General features: G+C 52.8%; 1 protein-coding gene across 1 annotated transcript in view; it reads right to left on the bottom strand.

Moving 5' to 3' along the window:
• Nucleotides 1–325: 325 nt before the first annotated feature.
• The window catches only part of SCARA3 (scavenger receptor class A member 3), a 38,260-nt gene continuing 25,497 nt past the window's right edge, over nt 326–13,088 (bottom strand). The window contains exon 6 of the mRNA XM_081075532.1: nt 326–3,687. Coding sequence (XP_080931658.1) covers nt 3,236–3,687 — 452 coding nt within the window. The 3' untranslated portion in view covers nt 326–3,235. The remainder of the gene's footprint in view (nt 3,688–13,088) is intronic.

The following is a 13,088-nucleotide window of genomic DNA, read 5'->3' as shown; positions in this document are numbered from 1 at the left end:
TCTGCCTTGAAGTTCCAGGAAAGCCACCAAGCCAGACAGGAGGAAAAGCCCTTGGTTAGAACTGCAGGACAGAGGAATCCAGAACATTCCATATGACTCCCAGAAGGAGTCACGACCGGACCCCTCTCCATTTCTTGATTAAGCAACTGAAGGTCAGAGAGGGGCCTATAGTCCCACAACGAATGAAGGGCCCAGCAGGAAGAAGCACGACCTGCCCTGGTTCCACATCCATGGAGAGACTCCATCGTGGAGCCCACCCAATCTCCCCACTCAGATGCAGCTGGATCCTTTTCACCGAGTGTATGCACAGAACAACATACTGACTCACAGTGTTTACTACAAGCTTTATGGTTCTCACTGCCTGCCCCGCTAACTCCCGTGGTCAGCTTTTGGGATTCTCAGCAGTACCTATAACGGCCCATCAGTACTATGATTCTGAACGGTCGCATTAGTACCAGGGACTATTTGATGAGGTGAGACAGAGAGGGATGGCGTGGGGGTATTTTCTGGGGAATGTGCAGCAGAAGCTGCCCAGTCGTCCTATCCAACGGCAAACTGGCCCGAGAACTGGAGTTGTGGCAAAACCAGACATGAGAAATTGCATTGATCAGGAACCAAGAGACCCGAGCTCTAGTCCCAGATGGGCAGTGAACCCCTCAGCTTGCCCTCAGCCTTTGGTTTCTCACTTGAAAAGCAAAGCAGTTGAGCCTGATGGTTCCCAGCTCAGTCCTGGCTCTAACCATGCAGAGGATGTGGGAGTGGGGGTGTACAGGGGGTGCCAGTTCTGGCCACTCATCTACAGAGGGAGGTGACAGAGATTCAAGAAGCTCTGGAGCTGGATACTGAAGACCATCGTGATAATGGCTGCTGTTTATGAAATGGCAACCACTGACGGGGTCTGTGGACTGAATCGTGTCCTCACAAAGTCCATATGTTGAAGACCTAACCCCGCAATGTGACTGTATCTGGAGATGGGGTCTTAAGGAGGTAATAAAGGTGAAATGAGGTCATAAGGGTGGGGCCCTAATCCAACAGGACTGTGACCTTCTAAGAGGGGGAAGAGAGCCCTCCTTTCTCTCTCCCCTACAACACTTTCTCCCAACCATGTGAACATATAGCAAGAAGGCAGTCACCTGCAAGCCAGGAAGAACCAGCACCTTGATCTTGGACTTCCAGCCTCCATAACAATGAGAAATAAATTTCTGTTGTTTATAAGCCCCTCAATCTATGGTATTGTTATAGCAGCCCCAAGGGACTAAGACATACACCTTAAAAGCTGGTCCCTGAGGGCAGGGCTCCCTCATGCACTTCTGCTTCCTGGAGGATGCCGGGTGATTCACAGGAGACCCAACGGTCCTTTGTTTCCTGTGGACCATGGAGAGCCAGCCCCCGTGGGCAGGTCTGGCCTGGTTTCTTCCTTCTTTTCTGTTTTATCTCCTTGTCTTAGAGACAAAAGGGGGAAGAGGTATCAGTCAGGTGTCCAGGTCTGTCTTATTTTCCAGGCTCATTTTGGTCACAAAGCTCGAGGGCCCTGTTGCCAGATTAATAAAGCTCAGCTTGTTTCCCACTGGGTTCCTGCTCTTCATGGCTGATTCCCTCAGACACTCTTCATCCCAGGAGGACCACTGTGAATTCCTAGCAGAGCTCAGTGTTTCCGGAGTGAGGGGCCAGGGGTTTAGGCCCAGACTCCACAGCGGGACTGCGTATCTAGGTTACCCCTTGTCCACTGATTCCTCTTCAAAAACCAGGTGAGGAGGAGCCCCTGGAGGCATCATGCCCCAGTTGGGCAGAAAGGACCAGAAGACACCTCCTTCCTGGAAACAGCTCTTTACTGAGTCAGTAATAGTAAGTTGCATGATATTATATGTAGACAGGAGAATTACATGGCAGTGGGGACGGGTGAGAGTGCAAACCAGTTGCACATCTATCACGAGAAGGGAGGTGGCATTAAGGCTGGAATGGGGAGCGGGGCTGGTGTCTGAGTCAGGCTGGGAGGCCACAGCTCCATGCCCCACCCCAGGGCTGGTCGGGCTCTGCTGGAACACAAAGGCAGGGCCACTTCACAGTGAGTTGAGCCTATGGGCGGCCTTCTCCCTGCTGGGGGAACGTCCCTTGGCTCCTTTCTGCCATGGCGCACGGGAAGTTGGAGGTGGGCAACGGGTGACGTCTAAATGAGCCTCTTGTGGACAACCAGGCCCTTCCCTCCTCGTTCAGTTGGTGCCACTCATGCAGAGGGGCTTCAGGCCATTCTGGGTCATGGTGGGGTGAGGTCAGCGAGCAGCTGTGGGCAGGAGGGAACATGAGTGCAGGAGAGAGAGCTGCCCTGTTATCAGGGGCCAGTCCTCCCACAGCCACCGCAGAGGGGCCCACCCCAGGAATGGACATCAAGGGGGACAGCTTCATAGGCAGCCCAGTGGCCACAGCCTCCACCAGCCCTCCTCCAGCTTCCAGGAGCTGGGCACCACTTTGGCAGAATGCTCCAGGGCCTGGAGAGTGTCTCGTGCAGGTGAAACTCCTGCTTGGATTCCTTCTGGAATGCTCCTGAGAGGCGGAGGCAAGGATAAAGCGAGGAATTTTCTGGAGGCGTGAAAAAAAAAAAATTGCTGTGCTCCTGGGCGCAGTGCCCAGGGCTCGAGAATGACGGCCCTAGTGCATTTCTCTGTCCTCTGTGAGACAGGCAGGTCCCGGGGCTCTGCTCCCATAGTTACAGGGAGGGTCTGACGGTTGCCAAACCCACCTTGTTACTAGAGTTTGAATCATAATCTCCTGCAAAAGTTTTCCTGGGTCTCTTCAACTGCTGGGAACCCCAGAAAACTGCTAGCTGGTAAGGGTGTGAAGATGCTGAAAAGACTGAAGTTGGTCACCAATTCAAAGACAAATTCAAGACCTTCCTCCCGAGGTAGCCACCTCCCTGGCAGGCTCAGTCACTGGAGAGGGGGGTTCTTCTTCTGCCCTCTCCTCCTGCCCAGCCAGGGAAACCCAGTTGGTCCCCCTGGCCAGCAGGGAAATGCATGTGTGCATGCACACACATATGTGTGTGTGTGTGTGTGTGTGCTTTCTATGGTACAGTCAGTACTGGGGAACCCAAAGGTGCAGGTGCAGGCCTCCGGGCAACCCTCTTTAGAATCAAAGGACCACAACTGTCTGTAGGTTAGCTTTCTACAGAATGGGCTCGCTCTGCCCTGAGTCCCCTTCCCGGCATTCTGTGTGGCAGTGTCTGGGACTGGGGCCGTGCTCAGTAGCGGCTCTGGCTTCCTGGTGGGCCTGGGGGCCCGGGCAGGCCAGGGGGACCCTGGATCCCAGGTTCACCCTTAGGCCCCATGGGCCCCCGCTGACCTTGTGAACCCGTCTTTCCAGCGATTCCCGGTTTTCCCTGAGGCCCTGAGGGTCCTGGGGACCCTGGGGGCCCCTCTGGCCCTGGGGGCCCCACATCCCCTTTGGGGCCTGGCTGTCCTCTCGGGCCTCCACTTCCAAAGCTGCCCTTTGAGCCTTTGAGTCCCGGGAACCCTCGCAGGCCGACTGGACCCCTTTCCCCCACAGGTCCAGCATCCCCAGGCTGCCCCTGAGGACCCTGAGGCCCTGGGGGGCCCAAGCTGCCAGCGTCTCCTTTTGGTCCTCTGCCACCAACAGGCCCTTTCACGCCTACATCTCCCTTGAGTCCTCTTGGTCCTGGGGGGCCGGGGGCACCTAGGGTTAGAGAGAAGAGGGGACAGGTCAGTCAGGAGGGGTGGCTGTCACGAGGCTGTCTCATGACGTAGGCGCAGTGCAGTGGCCCTGTGACACCCAAGGTTCCGACAGATGCAAAGCCCAGGTCTGCCAACTGTAAGCTTTGGGAGTTCAGGCCTGTCACTTGACGTCTCTAAGTCGTCTTTACCACCTGTGAAGTGGGGATGAGAACATTCACGGATTGTGAGGGGACACCTGTACGTGTCTAGCATGTAGCCTGGTGCACAGTAGGCACACAGAATTCCGACTTCAGGGCTTGTCCAAAGCTCCCCACATGCACTCATGGTGGGGACTGAGAGCTGGACACCTCTGGGGAGAGGCCAAGCCTGCCTGTCCAGGTCTGTCCCGCTCCAGAGGCCTTCTACACCTCCCCGTGGTCTTTCCTGTACTCACTCCCGCCACACCCACTCCCCAGTCCCAACTCCAGGCTTGGCTCATGCCTTGTGAAGCATCTGGAACCAAGAATGAAGTCAGGTGACCCGGAGGAGAAGGCTGAGAAAGCGAAGCATGAGCAGCAGATGTCTCCGGTGTAAGGGCATGGTCACAGCCACAGCCCCGAGAAAGGGCACCTCTTCCAGGAAGCCCACCTTCACCACTCCAGCCTTTTCTCTGAGCTGTTGGGCTATTGTTTTCTGAATCTTTTAGTTGGCATGTAGAAAGAGAAGTCACAGTCCAGAGCAAACAAACCCTCGATGCCTATCTGGTGGACCCTGCTACACTGCGGAAGCCCCAGAACATAGTAAAGGGGTCAGAGGTCGGATAACCTAAATAATCTTCTAGCTGTGTAGGCCTACAAGGCACCACCTCTCAGAGCTGTACCGACCCTGAGGACATAAACGGAGAGTGGCTGTCCCTCAGCCCAAGGCACATCAGCACGCCCAGGAGCACCGAGGAAGGAGAACCATCTGTCCTTGTGAGGAGGGCAGTTGCGGAGAACACCCTTAGTCCCCACGTGCCCAGGGCACAGCGAGGGCCTGTCTGTCTGCGGCGGTCTCAGCAAGGGATCCCTGGGTCGGGGTGGTGGGGGCCGGGGGCCTCAGGGCTGGCCTGGGACATGAAGTCCAGTCCCACAGTCAGCTGTCTCTGAGAACTCTGCGGTTACATCATCCCCTTGGCAAGAGGATCCTAGAATGTTTGAGCTGGGTGGGAGGTAGTCCAATTGCTTCATTTCACAGAGGAGGCAACTCAAGCCCAGAGAGGGGAAGTGATATCCCCAGGGGTCCCCAAGCGGAAACCAGAGCCCAGGTGGCTCTCAGAGGGGGGGGATCCTGTGTGCTGAGAGCAGGGAGCCCTCCCACTGGCCACGATCCGGTTCTGCGTCAGGGCCCCCTCCCTGGCAGATGCAGACGCCACTGCTGTTCATCCTGGCGGATGCCACCTGCTGCCACCTTCCCTCCCCCTGCCCCCCGCCCCTGCTCTTCCCCATCTCGTCTCCTTCCCGGAATGTTTCTAATGGAACAGATTGTCTGTGAATACCATCCTTTATTATGTTCTAAACTGGAAATCAGAGCCCAGACGGAGTCAGCCCCACCGGGGCCAATAAAAACCGCCCAGCAGTTGCCTGCCACCGCCTGCCACGCCCACCTCCCACACACCACGGAGGTGTGACCCTGCGTGGGCTCAGCTCATGTGGCCTGCCACCAGCACAGGTTGGAACTCTGTCATCAGGCTGGCAGTGGCACTGCCCTGGCCTGTGAGCCGCCCGAGGCGGGATCTGCCCTTCAGCCACAGTGAGCCCTGCCCCACAACAAGGTGGCCAGAACAACATGGAACAATATGGGTGCAGGGAGATGCCCAAGCAAGGACTGTCCCCTCTCCCCCGCCCCAGCCTGGTAGGATTCACTGGGAACTGGCAAAGCTACAGGTCTGTCTTCACCCCCAACTCTGCCCTTGGCTCCGGGGCCACATGAGGCTGGTAAACGCTGAGCCATTCAGAGGTGGAGTGGCCCTGGAGGCCGTGCAGGTCGATGGGAGTCTGAGGGCCATGGGGGGACGATGGCAAGTCCCTGCCCATTCGCGCCCAGGCCCTCATCTATAACTGACAGTTCCTTGGGGCTCCTGTAGCTCCAGGGCCACCCCTGTTCCTGCCAGTGTCCCTGCTCCTTGGCCTGCCTGCTGTTGTAGGCTCAGCCTCTGCCAGCTCCAAGAACTGGTTTCCAGGGCTTGTCCCCACCTCCCTGGTTCGTCACTCTCTCTTCTTACACCCACTTCTGGGGCTTCCATAACCCCGTCTCCAGCCTCAGCTCAAGAAAAGCCTGCGAAGTCTCATCTCGACAAGGACGCCCTGCCCTGCCCGACCCCCAGGTGCAGCTGGACCCCCTAACTCTCTCCCAGGACCGCATTCCTTCCCATGCCACCACCTGCTCCCTGGCCCCTGAGAGGGCACAACAGCTGCCTGCAAGGATTTCTAAGTGTTTCTATGCCAACAGCGAGGGAGAACGGCAGAGAAGAAAGGCCCTCTCTCTCTGTTTCTCCCTACCATCCTCTCGGCTCCTCTTTCTGGGGAAGTTCTCGGTGAGTCTTCCCTGGATGGGGCAGCTGGGTGCCCACATGCTCCGGGTGAAGGTTTGTGCAGAAGCCTGGGTCACACTGTCCCCTTCATCCCCCCAGAAGTTGCAGCCCCAGCATGAGTGGAAGGAAGCAGCAAGGAAAGGGTTACTTCTCTCTCCACAGTCCCACCATGCCACCGCCACTGACCCCCATCGCTGAGAACCAAGACAGAAGTCCCAGCCAGTCGCCCTGAGGACATCAAGTGGGGTGGCTTCTTCTGGGGCTACTGACAGTGGCTTCCCTTGTCTGTCATGAGCTGGTGGATGAAGCCTGCATCACGTCGGTGCGCCTATGACAGCCCTGCAATCTTCAGCCCCTCCCTCCCTCTCTCAGGCCTCTATGACCTGCCTTCTCTTAGGGAAGGGCAATGAGAGCAGTGAACATGTGTTCCCTGAGTCTCTCCAATGGCCCATGCACTGCACAGAGATTGTGGGCCCTTGTACAGATGAGAAAGCATGGCGCAGAGAGTTGCCCAAGATCACCAGCCAGGAGGGGGCAGAGAGAGGATTCCCACGCAGGCCTGAGAAGCTCTGGAACCCGTGCTCCTTGCTCCCCACCCTGCTGCCTATGTCTCTCATTACGTGGTGGCCAGAGCTCCTAGCCCTTTCTCCAGTACCCCTGTGCTCTCACTGCCAGGGCCACCTGCCCTGCTGCTGCCCAGAGCAAGGGGAGCAGGGAAGGGGTAACCAGAAGGACTGCCCCCCTCAGGTGAGCACAGCCTCCTCCCGGGCCAGCTGTGAATCATGCCGGCAGAGAGGGGAGAGCTGGCAGGACCTGGGTCTTGCTGGGAAGGAAGTCACCAACTGTAGTGGAATGGTTAGCCCGTGGGGAGGCGTGTGGGCAGAGGCTGAGCAAGGCGCTCTTCAGGACAGGGTGCCCCTCACACAGCCCAGAGCTAGAGGGCAAAGGAAGGGAGGGCTGTGTGCCCCTCTGAGCGGTAGGGAGCCGGTTCAGGCAAAGGAAGCAGCTTGAGCAGCAGTGGCTGAGGTGTGGAGTTGGGAGAGGGGAACAGAATACTCTGGAGTCATGGGGAGGCGCGTAATTACTCAGGAAGCCACAGGCTGTAATTAGGCCATTCCGGCCCATTAGGGTAGAGCCACAACTGACTGCATGTCTGAGACAAGTAGGTGGTCTGCTCCTGGTGTGCACTGGGAACAGGGAGGGGTGGGGGTGAACAGAAGTACCAAATCTCCCAGGGCACCCACACTGCCCACTCAGGGGTGGGGTGCTGCATGGGGAGGAGGGGCTCCCAGTCCACCTCATAGCCCCAAGCAAAGGCCAGCTCACAAGGATACAAGGACATGGAGACAGAAGGGGTGCCTCTCGAGACACTGGCCTGGACTTCGGGGGACCTAGGTTCGAGTCTCAGCTCTGGTATTAGCATATTAGGTGGCTGAGTAAGTCATTGTTCCCCGCTGTTCAATGACAATATTGGCCTGGGTCAGGGACTCTCAATCCTGGCTATTGTCACCTGAGAAACCTTGAAAAAATGGCGAAAGGACTTCCACTTCTGCTTACAGTGGACGAGTTTGTAACAGACTAACCCACCAAGTACAACCAGAATCATTAGATAAAATACCAAGACACCTTTCTGAAGGCTTTGGAGAGAGACTAAGGGCCAAAATTTCAGGCAGAAGGGGGACTCATGGAAGTAAGCCTAACAGTCTTTGCTATATTTCCTCTCAAGGCATTTGTTGATTAGCAATGGGCTTGGGCAGAGAGGATGAGAAGCCAAAGAGCAGACTTCAGGTGTCAGGTTGAGTAGGGCTTTCAGCAGCAGCTCCACTGGGGTGGGAGTTCAGGGTCTAGATTCAGGAGAAAAGGAAACAATGTGTGCATTGGCTCTCAAGACCACAGGGCAGAGAAACTGAGCAGAGCATTTGGCTTCATTCATTCAGTCTTGTGCTGGGGAGACAATCATTGGCGTTCAAGGCTAACAAAGTGGCAGGGCCACCTAGAAGTAAGGGCGTCTGAAGAACAGGCCAAGGATCATGGCGAGGTCTCCTGCAGGCACCAGCAGAAGCTTGCATGGTCCTACTTTTCATGAGTCACCTTTGTTGCTCAACAACAAGCAAACCTACCGATCCTCCCTCCACTGCAGGCATTTCCCCTACGGCCACATCCCCAGGAAGCTCTTCTGCCCTAAGCGACAGAATAACGTGACAGTCTCTGTTTTCCCCTTTTTACCATGTAAATGCCTGAACACTTTGGGTGTGAGAGTAGGAGGGAGGGTGGTGCTTATGGAATATGACTGCAGATTTGATTCCTCTACAGCTCGTCTTTCTTGCCCATCCTCAGCTTCGTACCCTTTGTTCATGCTTTCATGTACATATTCACTGAGCAGACGTTTCCTGAGTACCTTCCAAGGGCCAGGCATTCTACTGGGTACTTGATGAGTAAAGACAAGGAGCCCACCTCCAAGCAAATCAGATTCAGAATCATCCTTTACATTAGGACACCCTTTCATAGTTTACAAAAACTTGTTCACACTGAAACAACTAGCCCATGGGACACAGGTAGGACAGGTATCAATATCCTTATCTGAGGATGAGGAAACTGAGTTGAAAGTAGCCAAAGTCACTGAGCTACTAAGTCATGATGGATGGTTTCCTGTCATTCCCAAGAGACAGTCCTAGCATAGACATAGAAATCATCCTGCAGAGAAGGAAGACAAGAATATTCTGAGAGGCACAACCGCTGTGGAAGAAAACCACAGGTTTTCTGTTGAGCAAATGGAGGCTCAGAATTGATCACAGAGCTGGAAGAGGTCTCAGAGAACAGCTGGTCTTATCCCTTCATTTACAGATGAAACCAGCAAACAAACAAAAACAACCAACTACACAAACAAGCAAACAAAACACAGGCCTGGAAAGTTAAGTAATTCTGCCTAACGACCCAGAGCAAGTTAGAAGCCAGGCTCCTTTTCCATGCAGTTTGAGTCCCAGCCCTGCCACCAGCACTTGGCACCTTCCACACCGGCTGTGGTCATTGTCTGTCCCCACTCTGTTTATTCTAGAGAACAGCTCAGCTCCGGCCACAGGGAGACTTCATTGCCAGCTCCAACATCAGAGCCTGTCAACACCTGTCTATGCACAAATAAATGAGTGACAAGGTCCTGGAGCAAGGCATGCACATTTTCTCCCTAAAATTTTCTTGCAGATGTGAGAGATTTTACATGCGATGATTTAACAACCAAGAGGAATGTTGGTCAATAAACAATATACACAAATGTGCAGAGGTTGGACTAAGAGTCAGATGTAGCTCAAACAGATGTCCCACCTTACTTTCCAGCTAAGACGAGGTCCTTCGATGAGAATGCTGCATTAGGATAGGTGCAAATATACATTCCGGTGACTATGGTTTGTTATACCTAGAACAAGGTTCTCAAATGGCTCCCTTGCCAATACTCTTGATACCATCTTTCCCTTCTTCTCCACTCTCTGCCCCACACCCTCCACCTCAGCATGACTGGGCAGAACTGCTGTTTTGGTATCTGAAGCTCATACTGTCAGCGTCTCCTCTTCTGGTTGGGCACTAGATATATGCATCTCAGAGCCACGTCAAGGAGTCAGGATTTTAAATTATAGTGTGACCTTGAGCTCATTCCTTAACCCTTCCCAGTCTCTGTAAAATAGAGATACCAACCCCTGCCTTGCCCACTGTACAAAGATGTGAGGCTAAAATGAAACCAAGTGTGTGAATGGGCTTTGTCACGAGAAAGCTTTATATTTCATTTGTTCCTAGGTTGAATGCAACAAAGATAAAAAATTACTAGAGGATGAACCATAAAACCATCTACTAATGCCTTCACTGAACCACTGTTTCCTAGAGGTCACACAGATACATATTTTAGGTGAAATACTGTGGGAAGGTTTCAGTAACCAAGGAAATACTCCGTACCTGGCTTTGTTGTAAAAATATAACAACAGGCAAATAAGATCCACACCACCTGCCTGTCCTCCCCTCAAACATCATCAATCTAGATTAAAGGAAAAATTAGCCTGTGGCAATAGAAACACTCAATGATATAAAATGAAGACAACACAGGTTTGAAACTAAATGGTTAAAGAGACTCAGAGATTAGTTCCAAATCTGGGCTCCACGGAGAAAACAGAGCTGACTGGGTTAGTTGGGGGCCTCCCTCTTTCCTCCCGGATGATGGGGCCCAGATGTTTGTCACCACCCATTACCCCCCGCCAAATGTCAACCATACATTCTGGAACTGCCAGATCTCAGTGGCTACTTATTCTATTCTCTAGAGCCAAGAGCTGCTATATTTTTAGGTTGAACATTCTTCCCACAAAGACACATACCTCCTGGGGAAAGGTCCAGGGAACCCGGTTACAGCCCTACAAATTCCTGGTGAAAAGGAATACTGATTAGGAATTTGGGGGACCATTTTCTAGGAGAAAAACTGTTGGAAATATCACTGCAAAGGACTAGAATGAAGAGATAATGGTGTTTGTTACGGGTTGAATTGTGCCCTCTCAAAATTAATATGCATAAGTCCTAACCCCCAGTACCTGGGAATATGACCTTATTTGGAAATAGGGTCTTTACAGAGGTAATCAAGTTTAAATCTATCATTAGGATGGCCCCTAATCCAGTATGACGTGTCTTTATAAAAAGGGGAACTTTGGACACAGAGACAGACACGCACAGAGGGAGGAGGATATGCCTCTAATATGACACCTTGGGAAGTTAGAAAGTTTGATTGGTTAGTTGGCTGAAACGTGGGCCAAAAGGAGACCCACAGTTGTGTGTTTGAAATGCCAGAGCTGCCTGGCTTTAATGTAGAGGAAGGGATTAATAGCTTAGGAAGATTGGAATGTTAGAGTGGATTTGTCATTTGAGACCTATTCACCTACACTGGGAAGGTGCAGAGCACATGCCTTTCACCTTATGGTGAGAAGTAGATTTGTGAGGGGAGCCCTGGCGTCTTTGCAGGGTGCTGTGATCGCTCTTCTCTGTAGGCCAGACCTCACAGTGGGAATTGCAGTCACTGAACTGGGAAACCTAAATGCAGTGGGGTAACTGGATCCTGGGGGGGTGTCAGGACCAAGTGGTGGCACTCAACCACCAAAGGGCAGGTGGGTGTGGTTCCTCAATGGACAGCGGAGTCAGAGCAGCGAACAGAACAGTCTGACACACAGACTTTGGGTATCAGCCAGCTGATCGCGTTGTTCCTAGAATGGAAATGGATAGGGAACCCACTAAATTCTTACCTGTGCTGGTTAAACTTAAAAGCTCTAGGCCAAGTGAACAAAGTCTAATTGGAATCATGAAAATAGAACTATGGCCCCTCAATCAATCCTCAGACTTGAGCCAAGTGACAGACCCAGGACCCCTTGAATGAAAGGGAGGCTGGGTCCCCTTCAGGAGGGACTCCCGTGCACTACCAAATATTTATACTGCTCGTCTCTCTCCCAGCCTTCCCCAAGGGGACCTACGGCCTTTCAGCAGGGTAACTGCTCATTAGGGAAGAGGAAATACTCAGAACCTTCAGGCACTCCTGCACACTGGCTCTGAACGGACACTGATTCCAGGAGACCCCCTGTGCCCCACCAGTCGGGGGCGGGTTGTCTAAATGGTCCCAGCCTGAGTGACTCTGGGTGTGTCTGAGCATATCCCATGATGGAAGGGCGTCCTGTCCAGGGTGGGTCCCACCTGGTACCCTGAGCAGCCACCAGAGACTGTGAACTGCAGTAAGCAGGTGGGGAAACCATTCTCTTACTTATTTTTATCCATCTTTTAAAAATGTATGTATAGTTCACATTTATTTCAATGTTTAATATTAGAAGTGCTTTGGGTCTTTATTTAGAAGTCTGGTGATGTTTTTTGTGACCAGAAATCGCTGTAGGCACTTAACTCTTATTTCTATCGATTAGCCTGTGGTAACATTCATTTCGTTAGGCATTGATTTGCTGCTTAAAGTCACAATTCCCAAGAAGCCATCAATGCCATTAAGTGAGGACTTCCTGCATGCTAATTCATGGGCTGTGGCCAGTGGTTGACTAGATGGCCAGGGACTTGGAAAGAACATGATCGGAAAACTGGTTATAAGGACATCTGGGGACTATGTGGATAGTCCTCTTTGAACAGGCAAAAAAAATGTGAAGATATTTGTGAATATCTTTCACAAATATTCTATGTGAATGCTCCCCAAAGGGTGAGCTTCAGCATAGGAGGCTTTTAATAACCCAGGGATAGAATGACCTGTCCTGTGCATTGCAGTCAGCCTTTTTCCCCAGCCCCGCCATGTTATCACCCAACGGGCTCACGAACAAAGTGGCCATGATGACAGGGATGGAGGTTATGAGTTTTCTCAGCAACACAGACTTCCAGTCACCAAGGCTGACCTTGCTACAGCCACTGCTGAGTGCCCACCCTGCCAACAGCAGAGACCAACAGTGAATCCCCGATACAGCACCATTCCCCAGGGTGACCAGCCAGCTACCTGGTGGCAGGTTGATTACATTGGACCACATCCATCATGGAAGGAGCAGTGGTTTTCTTTTTTCTTTTCTTTTTACTGGAAGAGACACTTGGTCTGGATACGGATATGCCTTCTCTAATGCAATGCTTCTGCCAAAAATGCCACCCATGTCCTTATGGATGGTACCCACTATCATGGGATTCCACACAGCATTGCTTCTGATCAAGGGACTCACTTCCCAGCAAATGCAGTGCGACAACGGGGCCCATGCTCATGGGATTCACGGGTGTCACCATGTTCCCCACTATCCTGAAGCACTTGGCTTGTTGGAAGGGGGGAATGGCCTTTGGAAGACTCGGTTACAGTGCCCGTTAGG

Source organism: Rhinolophus hipposideros (genome assembly GCF_964194185.1).
Source record: "Rhinolophus hipposideros genome assembly, chromosome: 16".
Classification (NCBI taxonomy): Eukaryota; Metazoa; Chordata; class Mammalia; order Chiroptera; family Rhinolophidae; genus Rhinolophus; species Rhinolophus hipposideros.
Note: the sequence above shows the minus strand (reverse complement) of the source record. Positions and strands in the feature narration are given on the sequence as shown.